The sequence below is a fragment of the Dermacentor variabilis genome, chromosome 2 (genome assembly GCF_050947875.1).
Source record: "Dermacentor variabilis isolate Ectoservices chromosome 2, ASM5094787v1, whole genome shotgun sequence".
Taxonomy (NCBI): domain Eukaryota; kingdom Metazoa; phylum Arthropoda; class Arachnida; order Ixodida; family Ixodidae; genus Dermacentor; species Dermacentor variabilis.
This window is the reverse complement of record NC_134569.1, coordinates 167,028,588-167,047,718: the sequence shown is the minus strand read 5'-3', so window position 1 is coordinate 167,047,718 and position 19,131 is coordinate 167,028,588. Positions and strand designations below refer to the sequence as shown.

The 19,131-nt window shown below is 44.7% G+C and overlaps 1 protein-coding gene across 1 annotated transcript in view; it reads right to left on the bottom strand.

Annotated features, from left to right (window-relative positions):
• Positions 1-19,131, bottom strand: part of LOC142570546 (sodium-dependent noradrenaline transporter-like) — a 107,191-nt gene that overhangs the window by 20,739 nt on the left and 67,321 nt on the right. The window contains exons 11-12 of the mRNA XM_075678921.1: positions 11,333-11,435; positions 3,208-3,308 (exon numbers count right to left, since the gene is read on the bottom strand). Coding sequence (XP_075535036.1) covers positions 3,208-3,308; positions 11,333-11,435 — 204 coding nt within the window. The remainder of the gene's footprint in view (positions 1-3,207; positions 3,309-11,332; positions 11,436-19,131) is intronic.

The following is a 19,131-nucleotide window of genomic DNA, read 5'->3' as shown; positions in this document are numbered from 1 at the left end:
TATTCACCGACGTCCATATCGTCTTTCCGCGTCGCAACGAGCAGTTGTACAACAGGAAGTAAAACAGACGCTTGCGTAGGACAATGTCAAGTCTTCCTGTAGTCTCAGGGCTTCTCCCATCATCTTTGTCAAAAAGAAAAATGGATCCTGGCGTTTAGTGTAGGTTATCGCCACCTGAATAAAATCCCTAAAAAGGACGTTTACCCTTTGCCACGTAATGACGACACTGTAGACTGCCTGTACCGTGCCACCTATTTTTCTTCGACCGAACTGCGGTCTGGCTACTGGCAGATTGCCGTCGATGACATGGACCAAGAGAAGATTGCATTTGTAACCACTGACGGTCTTTGTCACTTCTAGGTGATTCCTTTCGCGCTCTGTAACGCACCGGCCACCTAAGTACCAATGGACTATCTGCTTCAGGGCTTCAAGTGGTCCACTTATTTGTGCTATCTGGACGACGTCATAGTTTTCTCGCCCACATTCGACACGCATCTCGGCCGGCTCTCAAGCATTCTTGACGTGTTCCGCCGCGCGGTCTCCAGTTAAGATTTTTCAAGTGTCACTTCGCTTTCCGCCAAATCACCGTCCTTGGACACCTCGTGGATGCAAGAGGCGTACGACTTGACCCGGACGAAATTCGCGCAGTTAAGAACTTTTCTGTTCCAAAGTCTACAAAGGACGTTCGCAGTTTCGTAGGGCTGTGATCCTATTTCTGGCGCTTTGTAAAGGATTTTGCGACCATGTCACGTTCCCTTACTAAGCTGTTGAAGAAAGACGTCCCGTTTTCTTGGACTCCTGATTATGTCGCGTCTTTTTCTAATTTACTATTCCACTTACCATACCTCCAATCCTGGGCCATTTTAACCCATCTGCCTCAACGGAAGTTCGAGCGCGTGGTCATGCCATAGGAGTGCTAGTGTTAGTGCAACGCTAGCACGGACATTATCGCGTTATAGTCTATGGCAGCCTACTTCTATCACTCGCCGAGTGTAATTATTCAATCACAAGTACGATTGCTTCGCTCTTGTGTGGGCAGTTGCGAAGGTTCTGCCATACTTGTGTTGACGTGCATTCGGTATCATCACTGATCACCACACTCTCTGCTGGCTACCCTCGCACACGATCCTATGGGACGGCTCAGTCGCTCGGCTTTACGCCTGGACGAGTATAGCTCCTGACTCGTATATGAGACGGGACGCTTGCACCAGCGTGTAGATTGTTTGTCTCGCTCCCTCCTTGAAGAACTGGCAGATTCTGACACTATCGCTTCTGTTTTCTCTGTGTAACAGTTGCTTCAAGTCAACAACGAGCAACGCCGCAATCCTCCTTTACGAGTGTTTATCGCCCGGCTGGAGTGCACGCCTGGGGACGCCTCCGATGTTTATGCTCAAGGAGGGGACATTATACCACTGTAATTGTTATCCCCACGACCCTGACATTCTGCTCGTCATTCCATCACACTTGCGCTCGACTGTCCTCCACCACCTTCACGATGCTCCCTTGGCTGGACACTTGAGGGTGTCGCACACATACGACTGTGTACGCCGCCGCTACATTTAGCTGCATCTCACCCGCTTTGTGTGGCGTTACGTTGACGCTTGTGAGTTCTTTCGGCGCCGGAAGAACCCATCCACGCTTCCAGCTGAGTGTCCGCAGACAATCGAAGACCCGCCCAAACCTTTTTTCCGAGTTCGTCTAGACCTTATAGGGCCGTTTTCTAACTCGCGATCCGGAAGTAAACGGGTGGCCGTCGCTACCGATTAGGCTACGCGGTACGCTAGCACAAGATCCCTCTCGAAAAGTTGCGCTGCTGACGTCGGTGACTTTCATCTCTACGACATCATTTTAGTGCACGGTACTCCGCGCTAATTACTAACTGATCGTGGCCGTAGCTTTCTCTCGGCAGTCGTCGAAGACATCCTCCACTCCTGCTCGACAAAACACAAATTCAGCACATCATACCTCCTACAGACCAACGGCCTCTCGCAGGACCTCAACCGGACAATCACCGACATGCTTTAGAAGTACGTTGCGGCCGACCACCACGACTGGGGTCTTCGTCTATCATATTTGACATTCGTGTACGATTCATAGCGTCATGATACCGCCGGCTATTCACCCTTCTATCTCCTCTACGGCCGGGAACCCGCGTTGACTTCGGACACCCTGCTGCCCTCGCCCGAACGTTCTGCTACGGAGTACGCCCGCGACGCGATCGCACGCGCCGACCACGTGCGGCAGCTCGCCCGCTCCCGTCTACAAGCCTCACAGGAGCACCAGAGACGCCTCTTGGACTGTCACCATCGGGCCGTGCACTTTTCTACGGGTTCACTGGTGTTTCTCTGGTCACCCATCCGCCACGTGGGCCTTGACGACAATCTTCTGTCGCGTTGCACTGGTCCATACAATGTGGTGCGACAAGTCACCGATGTCGCATACGAAATCATCACTGCCATCAGTAGCGAGACTAAAGACATATCACACGCCTCTCACCAAGGATATATAGTTGAAGTATTAAGATGGTACTTCTACTGCCGGGGGTGATGATACGGAACAGCTGACACAGTGTGGCTGCAATGAAGGGGCGGAAGACAATTTGTTTACGTTTGATATATGATCGCCATATATATGGCGATCCTATTGCTCCCGTGTAAATATATTGTAAATAGCCTTGTGCATCACTTCCATGTAACAGAATGATGACATTAGCGATTGGTTATTTTGCGCCGGGCACCCCGGAAACAAATCAGGCGGAAGCTAAAAGAGCAGGAACTGTCGATGACATACGTAAAATGTGGCAGTAGGTGTGGTGCAGAATGTTTATGTTCAGCATTGTAAATATGTGCCACTCTGTGCTCATATTCTTCATGTATATATATTACTCGCGTATATATAGTCCTCACTAGCAGCAGCCCGCACTGCTTCTAGTCTTCGTAGAGCTCTTCCATACACTTCGGCTATCTGCCGCACCACGCACACGCACAGTTTACACATTGAAATGGAAATAAAGCAGCAACGTATAAAATGCTGCGAAATCATAAAAAAGTATGATAAAGAACAGATAGTGCGATTGTTTGAGTAATATGAAGCTGCACTTTGCATTGTGTAGTACTGTTATGCGCTATAAACTTCGAGAGGCCGGGAGCCGATATATGTGGTCACGAACAATTTGGTAATTTGCCCACCAAACAAAACAACACTCACCAGCACAAATGCGGGACATACGAAGCGGCAGCAAAAGAAAAGAAAACTCGGTGGATCTTCATTGAACGTGAAGGAAATGTCATCGGCCAGGCGGCTGCTGCCTGCAGGGAGGGCAAGAATGGAAAAATACGAGACAATTTAGACGACATGAAAGGGATGTATTCATCAAGAAATGGACGATTCAAGCGCTGTAGGTCCAATTACACGACACGCTTAAATGACAGATATTATTCTTGTCCTCTTGTGGCAGTTTTCTTTTTTTTTTACCGCACTTGCGCACCTTTACCTTAATGATATAATCACTGAAAATGGAACAAATAGTGAAATAACTCCTTTTACATACCGGCGATGACATTACAATATTAAATATCACCATACTTATTTGATTCTAAATAATTCCTGCGTGAGTCAGGAAAAAGTACTATTATTTGTTTTACCTTCTTGAGTCCTAGCGGCATACCACCCTACGCATGTAACTATAACAGTTGAATAGTTCTGTTAAAAAACACAATATAAAAAAAGTGCAGAGCATGGGAAATACAAATATTGTCCGTATCTTGATGAATCCGTACGGAGCAAAAGAATAAAGAAATATTTTGCAATTATCTAAAGTATTATTCATTCCAGTGGTCTTCAAATTCCATAGTGTAACATAGAAAGCTTAACATTTCTTTTCTTTTGCTAGAATTTCTGTCATAGGATTATTGTGCACTGGGTATGCAATTAAGCATGTTTTTAGAGCATGCAGTTCTTTTTATGCTCCACGAGAAATTCACGGATGGATGGCAACCGGCCAACCGCGCCTAGATTATTTAGCGGCTGTAAAACTGGACGTTAAAACCAAGGTGGACCTAAACATTGGTAGCGTTCACTATGATGTTCAGTTTTCCGTGATCTTAATCACGCCAGCTATCACTAATAGCGAAATCAGAATATAAAATAACCGTAATATTCCTTGGTGCCATGCCCAGCAAAACGCATGCAATCTAACGCGTGACCAGCGATTGTAACGGAACCCAATTAGGCGGTGCGATGTCATGCACGTGACTGCTTGGATAGAACAAACACCGGGAAAAGGACCACGAACGGAACAGTGCAACCAAAAAGTTGAATGTACAAGTGAAAGTTTGGCGCATTACATTCGCAAAAAAAGACAGAGGCCCCCCAAAACGATTCTGGAACAACGTAGGGGCAATATCAATGAATTAAAATTTTACGAGCATTTATGAGGGATGAAGCAAATAACATCTTCGAAGGAGACGACGTACTGTGGTACATCAGATGTTATTTGTGAGAATTTTGCAAGGAAGAAAGCCTGGTCGACTCCACCAAATCCAACAACCGAGAAGTCCGAGAATTCGAAATTTGACGTACAAACTTCTAACTAGAAAACAGTTCAAGGAAATGCGCTTAAAAACATAGCTGCAGAACTAAATGAAATCACAATACCGCTGATGAAATAGCTGTGCCGAAAGAGCAAAACACAGCTGACTAGTGCAATAGAACAAGTTATTAAAATAAATCCAATTGGCTGGCCTGAATACAGGATCAATCTTATCTACTCGTATAAGGCCAAAGGCGATGTGGATAAGACGAGCGTGTACAGGCCAGTTACAGCAAAATCAGTGACACGCAGAATGACATTGCGAGCCGTAAAATTGGAGCTGTTGAAGGGGGTGGAGAAAAACGATATACTGGGAGAACTACACAGTGAATTAGGAACAGGCAGACGTATAGAGGATAATGCACTTGTATTACCGCATTGCACAGAAATTTCAATAGCCGACAATACACCGTTTTCTTCAGCACCTCATAACATTAGGGACCTTACAACGACCTAGACGGAAATTGCTATAGGATATCCTCAAGCACGGGGTCATAGACGAGTTCGTGGAGCACATGAGGGAATATATAGGGACAACTGAGTATAAATCGTATGCAAAGGCCGGAAATGCAATGAAGTTACAGAAATTTACCAAATACAGAAGCAACGGTGTTCTCTGCCTATTGTTGTTGACACTTTATGTAATGGACATAGAAATGTGACTGGAAAGCAGTAAATTGGGTTCTGTTCTCTCTTAGATCAGCAATGGTGAAAACTTGCAACAGTATTTCGCTGGGCTGATGAATATAGACCAGATAGTGCTACCAGCCGGCCATATAAAAAATTTACAGGCACTTGCAAATATAAGGGACCATAGAGCGATGAACCTATGCACTAAGCTTAGCACAGAGAAATCGAAAATTGTTATCTTTATCAAATAAACAAGTAAGATGTGGTATTTATTGGACAGGATGCCATCTTCATTGTCAAGCAATAAAAATGGCATTGTGCATACATAAACGAAGAAATAACGTACTCAGGCGTCCACAAAAAATAATTTTATAATGGAAGGTTAGCGGGATGCAGCAATTAAGGAACATAGGGAACTTTGGGGTTACAATAAATAAGTGGTGGTGTAATAAATTTGGAAAAGTGTATTGGTGTGCACGCTAACTTTTGGAAATGTGATTACGTGCTTTAAATCTTATCGGGGTTGGAGATTAACCAGACGTCGGTAAGCCGACTAGCTTTGGGGGCCCACGGTAAAAGCACAAACCAGGCAATACGAACTAACATCAGCTGGGCGTCGTTTAATGCCACAGAAGTGCAATATGTAATACCTCCGTGTGGGTTCTTTAAGGAAAGAAAGAATGAAAGAAAGAAACGAAGAAAGGAAGAACAGAGGAAGATAAGTTTTGAAGAAAAACAAAGCCACATAGATAAAACAAAATGCCAGTCTAAAATACAGAAGTTGTTGGAATGGAAAAATAGGTCAAGAAAGTTGGTAATCAAGTACCGAGCAATTGAAAATGCAAATAGAGAAGCAGGAGTCATAAAAAAAGAAAGTAAAAGAAAGAGCGACAGTAAAGTGGATGTAACGCACACGAAGAAAGAAGACCATAGAGATTTAGAGAAATGGCAAGAAAGAAATCTGTATTTTGTTTGTAAAATTTTTATGATAACGCTAATGGCAGCGCCTTGCTATTCGAGGCCCGAGTGGATGCGTAAGGACAAAAACATACCGGAGCAAGTATAAGCCACAGTCTGAGACATGTGTGTGCTGCAAAAAAGAAAGCCCAGAAACATCTTGGCACATCGTAATGCAGTGCCAAGATATTCATCCAGCGAGAGCCTACCGAATACCCACCTTTCAGAACCATTGAGATTCAAAGAAGGTGAAAGGAACAACTGGCCAGTAGTCGAAATCAGTTAAGAAACGTCGGCCGTATTCGTGGCGAAAAGCTGGGAAGGGAGGGATAGGACTAGGGTCATTGCAAGCGTAGGTAATCGTACAATGAAGCGACAGATGTTTTTAATATGACAGATAATATCGAGATCACATAGGCAAAATGCAAGTTGGCGATAGATGTATTAAAACTTCAATAAATCATGCAGGCTAGGTGACTATTTTCTCCCTGCCTGCTTTGAAGCGGATAATAATAGACCTAAGCATAGAATGACAGAAAGCTGAGCTAGTTGGTAAGGATTCATTATGCAAAAAAGAAGTGAGGCGTGCAGACAGGACACAATTAAGAGTAGAGAAGTGGACAACACGAACGCCGACTATCAACAGAAGGGAGCACTGAGGCGAAAAAAGAAAGAAGACACAAAACTTATCTGCGCATGCTCAGGAATGGTAACACAACGTGTCAGTCGAATACGCGTGCCGGTCTACGTGAGAGATAACTGTTAAGGCACTTAATCCCTTCCTTATGTAAAGTAATCGAAGGCTGACTCACGCACGCACTTCCACCACTATAGATATGCCGTGCCTCTACCATAAGACGCGTATCCTCATTCTTATGTCTTTACAATATCGCGCATTCATCTAACTCTGGTGTGCAGTTACAATTTCGGCAATGTAGCAAAAGATTAGAAGGCGATCCTCCGGTTAACGACCTTTTATGTTCCATTAGCCTCTGATTGATACACCGTCCCGTTTGCCCTATACGTAGAACTGGCCAGCAGCTAAGGGGAATATTATAAACCACACCCATACGACAGTCAGTAAAACTGTTGTTCTTATTGTGCTTCACTGGACAAATATCTGTTCGTTTTTTGCCTTTTACCCGCTCCTTTTTATTCTGTGCGTCAGCGCATATCTTACCTAGCTTATTGGGAGCAGTGAAAGCGACATTAACATCATATCTACTTGCAACTTCTTTAAGCCTGTGCGACACTGAATGAATATACGGAATAGTCACTACTCTTTTTTTGCTATTACTGCTTTCTGTAATGACGTCCGTCCCTCTCGAAACCGACTTCTTTAGGCGCTCAGCCACAGTGGCCACCGCTACACTAGGATAACCTGCTTGTAATAGGCGCCGGACCTGCACATTAAAACTGGCGCTCATTTTGTGCATGCAGGATTTGGTGAGGGAAGACTTAAGGCATGACATGGCAATTCCGTTTTTTACTACTTTGGAATGCTTGGATTGAAAGTTTAGCGACGGCTTCGAAGATCTTGGGGAGTACTGCCAACAAACATGATTTTGTTCGAAGATCAAGGAAATGTCAGGAAACTGAATTACGCGTCGCTGACAAAATTCCTTAGTAAACTTTAATCGTCCCCCATAAAGTTTGAATTGCTCACTTACTGAGGTAGCAGCGGAATCGAATTCTTCCCTATTGCAGAAAATCAGGTAATCATCAACGTAACGAAATATCTTGATAACGCTATCACCTAAGGCTTTCTCTAAGCAGCTGTCAACCTTACTCAGGTAAATGTTGCTAAGAATAGGGGCAACCTTTGAGCCAATACAAATACCTGATTTCTGCAGAAAAACGCCATCTCTCCACCCAATCAGCGTCGACTTCAAGTACATTGAAAGAATTTCTAGAAAAGCTCCCGTGGAGACACCGCCTCTGTCAATAAAAGCCGACTCTTGCACGTGTTCTTTAATGCACTCATTTACGGAATTTAGCAACCCATCATTCGGCAAGGAATAATACAGGTCTTCGATATCCATACTAAAAGCTGTACAATCACAAGGATTTTCCTCTCTGAAATACTGAACAAGTGCCTGAGAATTACGTAAGCAAAAGGGTGTCTGAAAAAGTAGTGAAGCTAAGCAGTTCTGTAGGTACCTGGCGACACAGACCGGCCACGTCCCTTTCTCTAACACTATAGCACGAAAACGAATTTCTTGTTTATGGGTCTTGGCCGAGAAAAACAGTTCTAAGGTGAGGGATTTAGCTTTCTTCACATTACAGACAAGCCTATCAAGATTATGTCTTGACAAGAGGTCAACCGCACGTTGCTCAACTACAGAAGTATTGAGTTTTACTGGCTGTAAATTCTTTTCTATGGCTGAAATCGCTTTTTCTGAAAACATGTCATCTGGCATAATTACGAAGCAACCTTCCTTGTCAGACATTACTGGTCTAAGTTTGTGCTCTACAAGGTAATTAACTAACGGTCGGACAGGGTGAGGCGTCTTAAAATGAGAATTTGACTGTTTAATGCTAGCAATGCAATTCGAAATACAGCGTGAGCGTTCTTCTTCCGGGACGAACCTGGTTATGCAGCGCGGTATGCATAAAACGTCAACGTGTTTTATGTTAGGCTTAAAACAGTGCTTAGGACCTAAAGCAAGGGTTCTTCTATGGTTATCATTTACGATGGCGTCTCCAAGAACCAGTACGTTATTTCACGGTGAATTATTAGAAAGGTGTTTCCTCTTACTTTGTTGCAGCTCCGGAAGTTTCATCCTCCATAGGAAGTCCGCGTGTTGCACGGCTAACTTATTCCAATCCGCGTAGGGGCGGTTCCAATGGCGACCGTCTACCAGGGCCACGCAACGGACCCTTAGACACTCCTGGTAGAACCTAACTTGGTGCCATGATTCAGTGGAAAGGATAGCTCCAATCCTCCTGGCATGCCCAGTTGATGATTGAAGGAAGCCTCAGATCAGTTGAACTTCCAATGGTACGACACGATTACGACTAAACCACGACATGGTTCAAGCGCGGAACATACATATCGCAATTAAGGAAGCTAACGAAGCAGGATTGTTCAGATAAGTAGGGGAACATGGAAAAGGGCTCAGAGTACTAGAAATGAAGCTTAGAACGACAGAAAGCTGAGTTAGTTGGTAAGGATTCATTATGCGTTCATTCAGTGCTCCCTTCAGTTGATAGTCGGCGTTCGTGTTGTCCACTTCTCTACTCTTGTGTCCTGTCTGCACGCCCCACTTCTTTTTTGCATAATGACCTAAGCATGATCACAAAACTGGTTTCTTTAAGAGCGCTTGCAATGATAAATAACAGGGATATTTCAGTGAGCTCGGTTGCATAGCAAATGTTAATAGAAGTGCTCACATTGTGGGTCGGGCGAAACGCTTCTACATTTCTACATCTATTAGCTCAATATATGTAACACATTATTAACAAAGAATTGCACACTGCTCAACGTTTTACCAACTCCCTCAGTAAACTATTCTTTTGAAGATATATGCAGAAGTGGTGGGCAGACGTGATATGTATCTGCAACGGAAGGCCATTTTTTCTTGCAATTAATTTTTAATTTAATTTTTCTTAATTTTTTTTGTAAAATATGGCAATACAAAATCGCATCACTGTCAGTGATGGTCGGTGTACGTAATTACGTACAACCGCACGTACGCAGTAACAAACATGTACGTATACGTTTTGTACGTGTGGGGAGTAGAAAAAAATACATTTGCTGGATATGATCACAGAAATATTATCAGCATGGAAATGGGCACTGAGAAGCATGGGAGTACAACTAAGCAAGACCGAGAGGGGGTAATTAGGGAATTCATTGAAGAGTTTAGTCGTATAGCAGTATAGCAGTAGTTCAATGCGACAAAAGTATTGTAAAACGCAGGTGCAATGCATGATACCGTACAATTGTTACGGTAAAAAATGCAAGGAAACAATACAAAGCAATGCGAAAGCACGTGCTGCAGTAAAAGGAATAAATATTTTCAACGATTTTCTAACATTCCCAATATTTGATACTAGGAACGTTTAGCTGCCCGGACATTGATTTGAGCCAGATATCTTATTCCCAAACACAATGCCCAAGGTATCTTTGACGAAATACTGGTTACTCTTTATGCACAGCTGATTGTCGAGAATAAAGTTCTTGTAAAGGCATCGCCGAGCCTACAAATGACTTTAAGAGAATTCGAGGGTCTCGAGTACACCAGCAGAACCCCAGCATTAAACGTTGCCGCATAGCGGCGCATCCTTCATTGATGTTTTTTTCTTTTCGTTTTGTACCTCAGTCCCCATAAATAAATAAATAAATGTAGCGACGTTAGTCTTGATTGGTTAAGCACAACTAAGTGGTGGTTTCTTTCCCCGCAGTCGAATAGCTTCCAATACATTTATGCTTTCATGATGATGCCCTTAGTTGCAATTAAAAACTACGTACACATAAAATATTCTTGCATCTATATGTGAAACTGAAATTGCAGAAAACATTTGCAGTGCCGTCTACAATAATAATACTTTTTATGGAAAACTTAGAATATGTTGTGATGGGGCGAAACAAATGAAGCAATTACGATAAAAATGTACTTACAGGATATTTACAAGCTACAGGCAACAGCTCATAATTAACTTCTTTGTCCACAGTAAGCTGCGTCTTCAGCGCGTAAAAATATCATGGAGTTTTATGTAAATCAAGACATAGGTTGCACAAGTTCGCCCAGCTAGAGCGATTTTGTGCCTACTTTTGTAATGAATGAATGAATGAATGTTTTATTCGTCCCAACAAATTAGGGAACGTACCTCCGACAAAAAAGCTACAAAAATAAAGCTTGATGACATCTGGGCCACACGGCTTCTACCACCATCTTATGCAATACATCAATCCCACAAAACCTGCCACCATCCAAACTAACGGCAAATTTCGTTTAGTAATGCTTATCTTTATTTATGGCGGCTGTTCTTGAGAGCTGGTCCAGGTAAATTGTAGGAATCGCGGGATTTTCTTTATTGAAGCCACTTGCTATGAAATGTCTTTCCTGCCAGAGTTGTATTTGTTTTCCTAGGTTACAGGAGTGCCTCGATATTTCCTGCACCAGAACCATGTTGCCGCGCCATGCTTACCGTAGGCGTACACGACGACGATGAGTTCTGCGAAACCAATCCAGGGAAGCAGGTCACCGTAAACGATTGCTGTTACGAATCGGCGAATTTCTATTCCAATGCCCTGTAGACACGCGAAGAGAATAGTCAGATCATATACGAAGCGCAATGTGCACAATCCTACATTCTAATACTGCGCATCGAAGTGAAAAGCGCCGATAAATTAAACCGAAGCTTTCATTGAGCGACCTCCCATACTTTTGCGACTGCGGCTACTGTCTTGTCGAATCTATTCATTGATACCTATGCGAAGGTTAGATTAAGATACCCAGGAAGTGATTTATATAAAACTTGCACGCTGAACACGCATGCACCGCTCTGTTCTGCGTAGCAATATATATACGTGTGTGTGTGTGTGTGTGTGTGTGTGTGTGTGTTATTGCAATAGTAAATTCTGTTTACCGCTTAGGTTAATTTTTTTTCTGTTAGATTTAGTCGTTCAGGATGTGCCACAAGGGTGTTCGCCAGTCCTCCAGAAAGGGCATGTCTCACTGTGTCCGATTACCGCATCAAATATGAACAGATAATGTAAGTTTACAGTAGTCTCTACAGGTACTATGAGCGGATATAGATGCTATAAGTGGATGATAGATTAATGCAGGAGAACGCTTATTACGTTTTACCAATTATTTGATTCACCTTACATTCTTTCATTTACCGATTTGGTGCATGCCACTGGGGGTGTATCTGTTCTTGCACAATCCTACAGAATTGGCGTGTTCCAGTGTCCGACAAGACGCATAGAATGCCTAAATCTTCCTTGACGCCTGTCGTACTCGCCATCACGAAATGGTACGCACCATGGTTAGTTGCAAACCATTTATTCAACCCCTTTACCTAACCTTCGATTTGCATACGTTTCAACATGTGCGTTGGATCTACAAGAATTTTTTTTTATTTAGTACGTGACGCAAAAGTCATGGAAAACTTGGGATTGCAGGTGCGCTTCAAGTTCGAAGAGTATCTGTAAAGTATATTAGGAAAAGAAGTTCGAACGTAGACGATAGGGAATTTGCTCACAGTGTTAGTATGTGGTCAAGATAGGGTTAGTTGTTCTGCAAGGATTCACAGGAGGCATATCATTTTAATCGTTGGCTAGGTGCTTCACATTTATGTCATACATAAATTATGTTATGCTCTAATATCTGATGTATTGATAGAAAATTGTTACGTGGAGTAAGCTTGCAATAACTACAGTTGCACTCTGTCCTTGTCACGATTACGAAGATGCAAGAAATGGGGTAAAACTAAATTTTCAGTGGACGCAGTTATCTGGCCACAGAATACCATAGACAGCATATCTTTCAGCAAAAAACAAGTGACGATTTGAAGTAGCACCGTGCTTTCAGTATCGAGAGTTCAACTCCCGGAGGCGTGCCTACGCATTATGGAAATTTTATGGCAGCTGACTGCGAATTATGGCAACTTACACAATTACGGCCACTTACACCCAATGAGGTAACGAACAGCAACTGCTACGACGTTTGTTATCAGGTATTCGTTATCCGAGGTATTACAATTGCGGCCACCACTCGTGATTATGCTTCATTCCACGCTTACATCACAAAGACAAGGAGCAGTGCACGCAGTGGAAGTATCCCGAATCTTCCATACTGAAGTCATGACGCCTATGATAGCATTAAGAAACATGCTCGCGTTTATGTCCGAACGCGTGCAGCTACGCACGACCACTTTAGAGGGTAAGTTGGTTGGCCTTCGCACGACAGCAGTGGCGTAGCCAGAAATTTCGTTCCAGGGGGGCGGGGCAGGGCTCACGTTGCAGCTAGGCCTCCTCCTAATAGAATTTGTCCATGCGTCAAATACATTAATAATAACTGCATTTCCATTGCCAAAGATGCTGCAAACGAATTCTCGAACGCTACGCACTGTCAAGACAAGCAAAATATGTATTTTGTCCTAAAAGTATTCAGTATACTTGTATGTCTCAAACATTGTGTCCCAAAAAACTAATATCAATGCCGCTGTGTTTTTTGTCTATTTAATAAGAAAATATCACACGAACTTTAGAACTATATCAGTTTGAAACCCGCAAAGCACTGTATACCGCTCATATGAAAAATATAAAGGCCATGAAAAAGGGGGGGGGGGGAACCAGTTGAGGACAAATATTTTAATGAAACTTTGTTAACCTCCCTGCATTTCTCTTATTTGCAGCTCTCTCTCTATCTCTCTGTCATTCAAGAACCTTGTTTACATTTTCATACATATGCAATGACCAGGAAGAATGACGCTGTCCTTTGTTACAACATATTGCGCAGGAGCAGCGATCACCGCTCGTGTATTCTATATAAATGCACCGAAATTATAGTCGCAACAGAGAGCACATATAAAAAGCAGGAGTTCTCCAAATATACGAGGGCGAGTCACATGAAAGTGGGCAAACGTGAATATATGACAAACGGGGTACTTTATTTAAAAGTAGCCTCCATGAGCATTTAGACATTTGTCCCATGCACTGACTAACGAGTCAAGTGATTCGCGTCTGATAAAACTCCTTGGGTTGCTGCTTCAAAACATCTGTAAGTGACGTCGTCGTCCGATACCAATGTGGTTCCCTTGAGCAGTTTTTTTTAATACTCCTAAATGTGGAAGTCGCAAGGCGACAGGTCGGGGCTGTATGGCGGATGTTGCAGCGTTTACCACTTGAACTTTGCAAGCTTTGTGTTAGCCACATCAGACACGTTGGTACGGGCATAGTATGGGAGCAAGATGACCCCATTTCTCAATATTCCAAGTCGTTTGTTCTTGATTGTGTGACGCGGCCGATCTGACGTTTCACAATATCAGGAACGATTTATAGTCTCTCCAGGTTTAGCAAATTCAATCAATAATGGTCCCTGATAATAAAAAAAAAATGTGAACAATACCTTTACGGCAGAAATAATTGCCTTTCCTTTCCTTGGAGTGGTGAATTCAAATGTTTCCGCTGTAAGCTTTGCCGTCGTGTTTAAGGCTTGTAAAAGCGGCACCATGATTCGACCCCGGTCACAATTGCAAACAAGAAGTCGTCACTCTCATTCTGGTACCGGGTTAGACGAGTCAAGGCAGCGCCGAACCTCTCCGTCTTCTGGCGGTGGTTCAATACCTTGGGAATCCCATTGCGCACACAAGAGCCGATAACCGAGATGTTCATGAATTATTGTATGACCCGAACCGTGACTGATGTCCAGACGTCCTTGCAATTCATCGGTGCTTGTCCTCCCTTCTTGTCTAATCAGCCTTTAGAATTGCGTTGAGGGTGATTGCACGGTGGCTATGGAGCGGTCTTGGATCGTCTTTCCAACTTTCACGTCCTTCTTGCAACTGTTTCCTCCAGTGCTTCACAGTGGTCAATGAAATGCAATGTTCAACGTACATGGCATCAACACGGCAACTAATTTCTTTTTGGGAAACATCTTTAGCTGTCAAAAACTTAAGGACACCATGCTGTTCAACTTTTGGAGGGTCCATTGTTTCACGCAACTATGTTCAACCCAGTGTATGAGAACATTCAAGAACGTTTATACTCACACCTGCGTGTCACTTTTGTAAATGACAGATGCCTCTGTGCTACGCGCATGCCCCGCAGATAATGAACCGAACCAATATTGCGCGGTATGAGTTGGCTCACTTTCACTTGACTCACTCTCCTGCATTAGAAATGCGAAGGTACAATGCATTATACAAATGCGAAGATACAGCTTCATGAAGGGCAAAAAGGCGTTACTGCACGGAAAGTTCACTGCACTTATACACACCTCCCAACAAGATATTTGGATATACGTATAACTCTCCAATAAATATACTTATTCAAGAAAAAGTCATTCTATATACTTCGTCCAATAATGTAAATAAACATGGTGCGCAACCACAGATTCACAGACACCGGCCCCCTTCTCCCTCCACTCCCCCTGATGCATCACGCGCGAAAGGAGGCGGCGCGCTTTCTCCTCGCTTTTCTCCCTTGCGCGTAGAAGACTCAGCCACCATGGTTGGCTCACTGAAGCCCATTCACCCATGCCACCCCCCCCCCCTTACGCTTTAACTCGCACATACAGCATGCGGCCCGCGGCCACGATGTTATCGCCCTTGGACTTTATACGGAACATGAGGGTGACGGTGACGGCAGGAATGCGCCTAGAGTGTCCCCATAATTGCTATCGCAATAATATGACAAGAGTATCCGGCAAATGAAGCGTCTCGTGGCCCGCTACTTTCCAGAAAAGAAGTAACAAAATCGAACTTTCGCCATGCGGCAATTTGCTGCGCCGCAACAATGTCTTTTTTTTCTATTGTGGGGCGCGGGCATGGAAATGAAACAGAAAAACGTCAGGAAAGTATGTTGGCCACAATGGAATGCCTAATTCGGGCACATAATATGGCTACCAAAGGAATATCGAAAAAACGTGAGACGCTTGATCCACAAAGAACCATGCGCATAGTGCTCGGTATATAACCTACACCGGCGAGACGAGACTTTCCGGAGAGGTTGCGCTCCCGCGGAGGACTTGCAATTCGTCGAGTCCCCACAGTGATGGTTGTATCGTATCGCGTCTGACACGTGTGCTATGCATGATAAGCTGAGGGGGCGTAGTCCCACTTCTCTGTATATCGTCGCATGACCATCTGAGGTGCGTTGCTTCATTTTACTGTATAAAATAACTGCTCAATAAATCACCGGCACTCGTGCTCTGGCAATCGCAAGCATGGGGCCATACTGATACAATGGTGGTGAGCCGCCATTGTTTCTTTTTTTTGTCTGCTAGCCGCAAAGCGACTAAAGCTATGCCAGGCCAAAACTAACTCCGCCAGAGAAAAACGAACGCGCATCGAAGTGCGCCGCGCGGTGGTCGATGAAGCACGAGGAAAACTCATGCGATCTGGCTGGCTCTGGCAGCCCGCGGGTAGCGAGAACAAGAAAACTGAAGAGGCTCAATTTCTCCTCGCGAATAATGGTCAAATTAAGGAAAAATCATAAGAACGTAGTTACCTTTGATGCCCCTAGTGTCTTAACATGGATGCTTTGGCGTGGGTGAAACAAGAAATGTTGATATCCCTTTCTGCGACACGACGGCACAAATGAACCACCGTAATGTTTCGTCTCATCGGACCTCGCTGCGTTTTTTGTCAACTTGTGTGATAGTGTGTTGTATTGGCCTATCTCGCTGTATGGTGCGATGTACGACCTTAGAAAAGTAATGCACCTTCGGCGTCAAATGTTTTTTGACAACATTAAACCCACAAGGTTCCGGAATAGAATATCTAAAGCATGACTTTGATAGTGTCAATGCACCTTTCGCATGAAATTTTGAGAACTTGAGTTTAAGAATTGAAATCCAAGCGCTCTATAAATTCCTAGGGCTCCGCTAGATGCTGCGATGAGCCCGCTGGCCATCAAAACGCCCTTGAAACTGTGCTCGGATGGGGCTCCTTGCGTTACGATATGTGACTCCCGGTACATGGGCGTTGCTGCGAAATCCAGCCCTATTTTTTAATGTACGCGTTAAAATGGCATTTACAGCATGAAAAGAACGTAGACAAAATCTAGCATGATTTCCGGTGCCAGGGGTTGTTTTTGTAGGCGGCGCATGACAGCACGAAAACATTGCGGGGGGGGGGGGGGTGAGGTGGAGGGTGGGGGGGTTAAGCCCCCTAAGCCTCCCCTGGCTGCGCCCCTGCCGGGCAGGGGACGCAAAAGTAGGCTGCTGCAGATGAGCATGATGATGTCACATGGATGTGTGGCCATTCTTGGCCAATGCGTAAGAATCAATGGGCCAAGTGGATACACGGATGTAGCCTTAAAGGGACACTGAAAGTTACCAGAAAGTCAAGTTAAAGTGGTAGAGCGATGTTCTAGAACGTCTAAGGCGTCAATATAACCGCGAACAGAGCTTTAGTAACCGAGAAATTGAGGTAAATGCATGACACTATTTGAGACCCCGCAGCGACATTCCGGTACTAGTCCGATGACGAAAGCACTCCTCATAATTTGTGTTACTAATACTCAACTACTCGTATTAAAAATATCATTTCATTCGATTATAAGATGGAAGAAAATGCTACTTGACTAAGTCTATTCGATTCTAAGAAAAAATAACACTTTCACGTTACCCTTCAGTAGTATGGGTGGTCGAAAGGTTTCGTTTTCGCTCGACTCTGCGCCGCGCACGCTTTGGAGTTTCAGTAGTTTCGTTATCGCGTCGTGCTGTGCGGGTTCTGCTGGCTCGCGAAACTTTCATTTGGAACAAGCAGCGAGAATGCCACGTCCTTGTGATGTCGTGGGAAGCCCTCGTTGCTTTCCCGCTCCGGAGAGCCGGTGTCGAGGCCGCCGTCGTAGTACGCAACGACGCCGGCAGCGCGAGCCCTCAGCAGCAGGTCGCGCTCGCGAGTGCTCAAATCGCTGAAGTTGAGCCCAGCATCGCGAGCCAATCTGTCGTTGTCAGGGTCCATTGCGACGAGCGTCGAAGTTTGCGTCATAGAATGAAGTACCAGCTTATGGTCGCGCGTTTCTCCTTCCGCTAGCCACCATACTCCCGCTTTCGCTCTGCTGTCGGCTCTATCCTGGCTCTGTTTCTGGCCGCGCGTTTCCGTTTTGCACAGAAAAGCCGTAGCGCCGTCTGCGGACGCCGTTTTACTCACCGACGGTGCAACGTCACTATGAGACCATGATGTCAGTACTCCTCGATCGGAGGGCGGGCAATTTGAACTGCGCTAGAGGTACGCGGACGCTTCAGAACGCATTTTCTCTTAAAATAAGTCTCTCCTTGGCACGAAATTAGCGTTTCGAGGTTTCTGGGATGGTATTTCAACAGTCCACATTGACTTAATAGTAACCTTTAGTGTTCCTTTAAATATATTGTCGCGGGTATGAAACTATTTACAAGATGTATTTACAAGGCATATATAAACAGCAGCCGAGAATCCCGAGAGGCTGTCACTTGGTAGTCTTCACCGTCGAAGACCTTGTCCTCTTTTCCTACCGTAACACAAACCGCGGCAGAAAAAGCACCGTCCTGGTGCTACAGATAGTAAGGCTTAAGCCGAGAGACCTGTACGACGTCAGGTGATGTGGAACCGGGTGGCATGACGGAGGTCTCGGGGATTATCTCGTAAGTGACATTGGTCCCTTGACGTAGAACACGGTAAGGACCTTTGCAGCACGAAGGAGATTCTCGGAAAGCCCCACTCGGCGGCAAAGGGACCAAAGTAGCAGGACAGAGCCTGGAGAAAAATATGTGTCACGATGGCGGCGAAGCGTGTCGTTGAGATTCCTACGATGCCAACAGACGAGTACGGGTAAGCTGGCGTGCATGGTCAGCGTGGGCGATGGCGTCGCGGGCAAACTCGGTCCTCTAATCCTGTATCAAGGGGAGTGAAGCGTCCAATGGTAATACAGGCGCATAACCGAAGAGTAAGTAAAAGAGGGAATACCCAGGAGTATCGTGGCGTGATGAATTATAGGCGAACGTGACGTAGGGCAGCGCAACATCCCAGTCCTTGCGGTCGGGTGAAACATATCTCGCTAGCATTTCAGTAATGGTCCGATTAAGTCGCTAAGTAAGGCCGTTGGTCTGGGGATGATAGGAGGTGGCCAGTTTGTGCTTGGTAGAACATGAGCGTAGGATATCGGCGATGACTTGGGAGAGGAAAGTGCGGCCTCGGTCAGTAAGAAGCTGTCACGGAGCGCCCGGTACTAAAATGATATCCTGGAGTAGGAAATCTGCGATTTCGGTTGCGCAGCTGAGTGATGGCATAGCGCG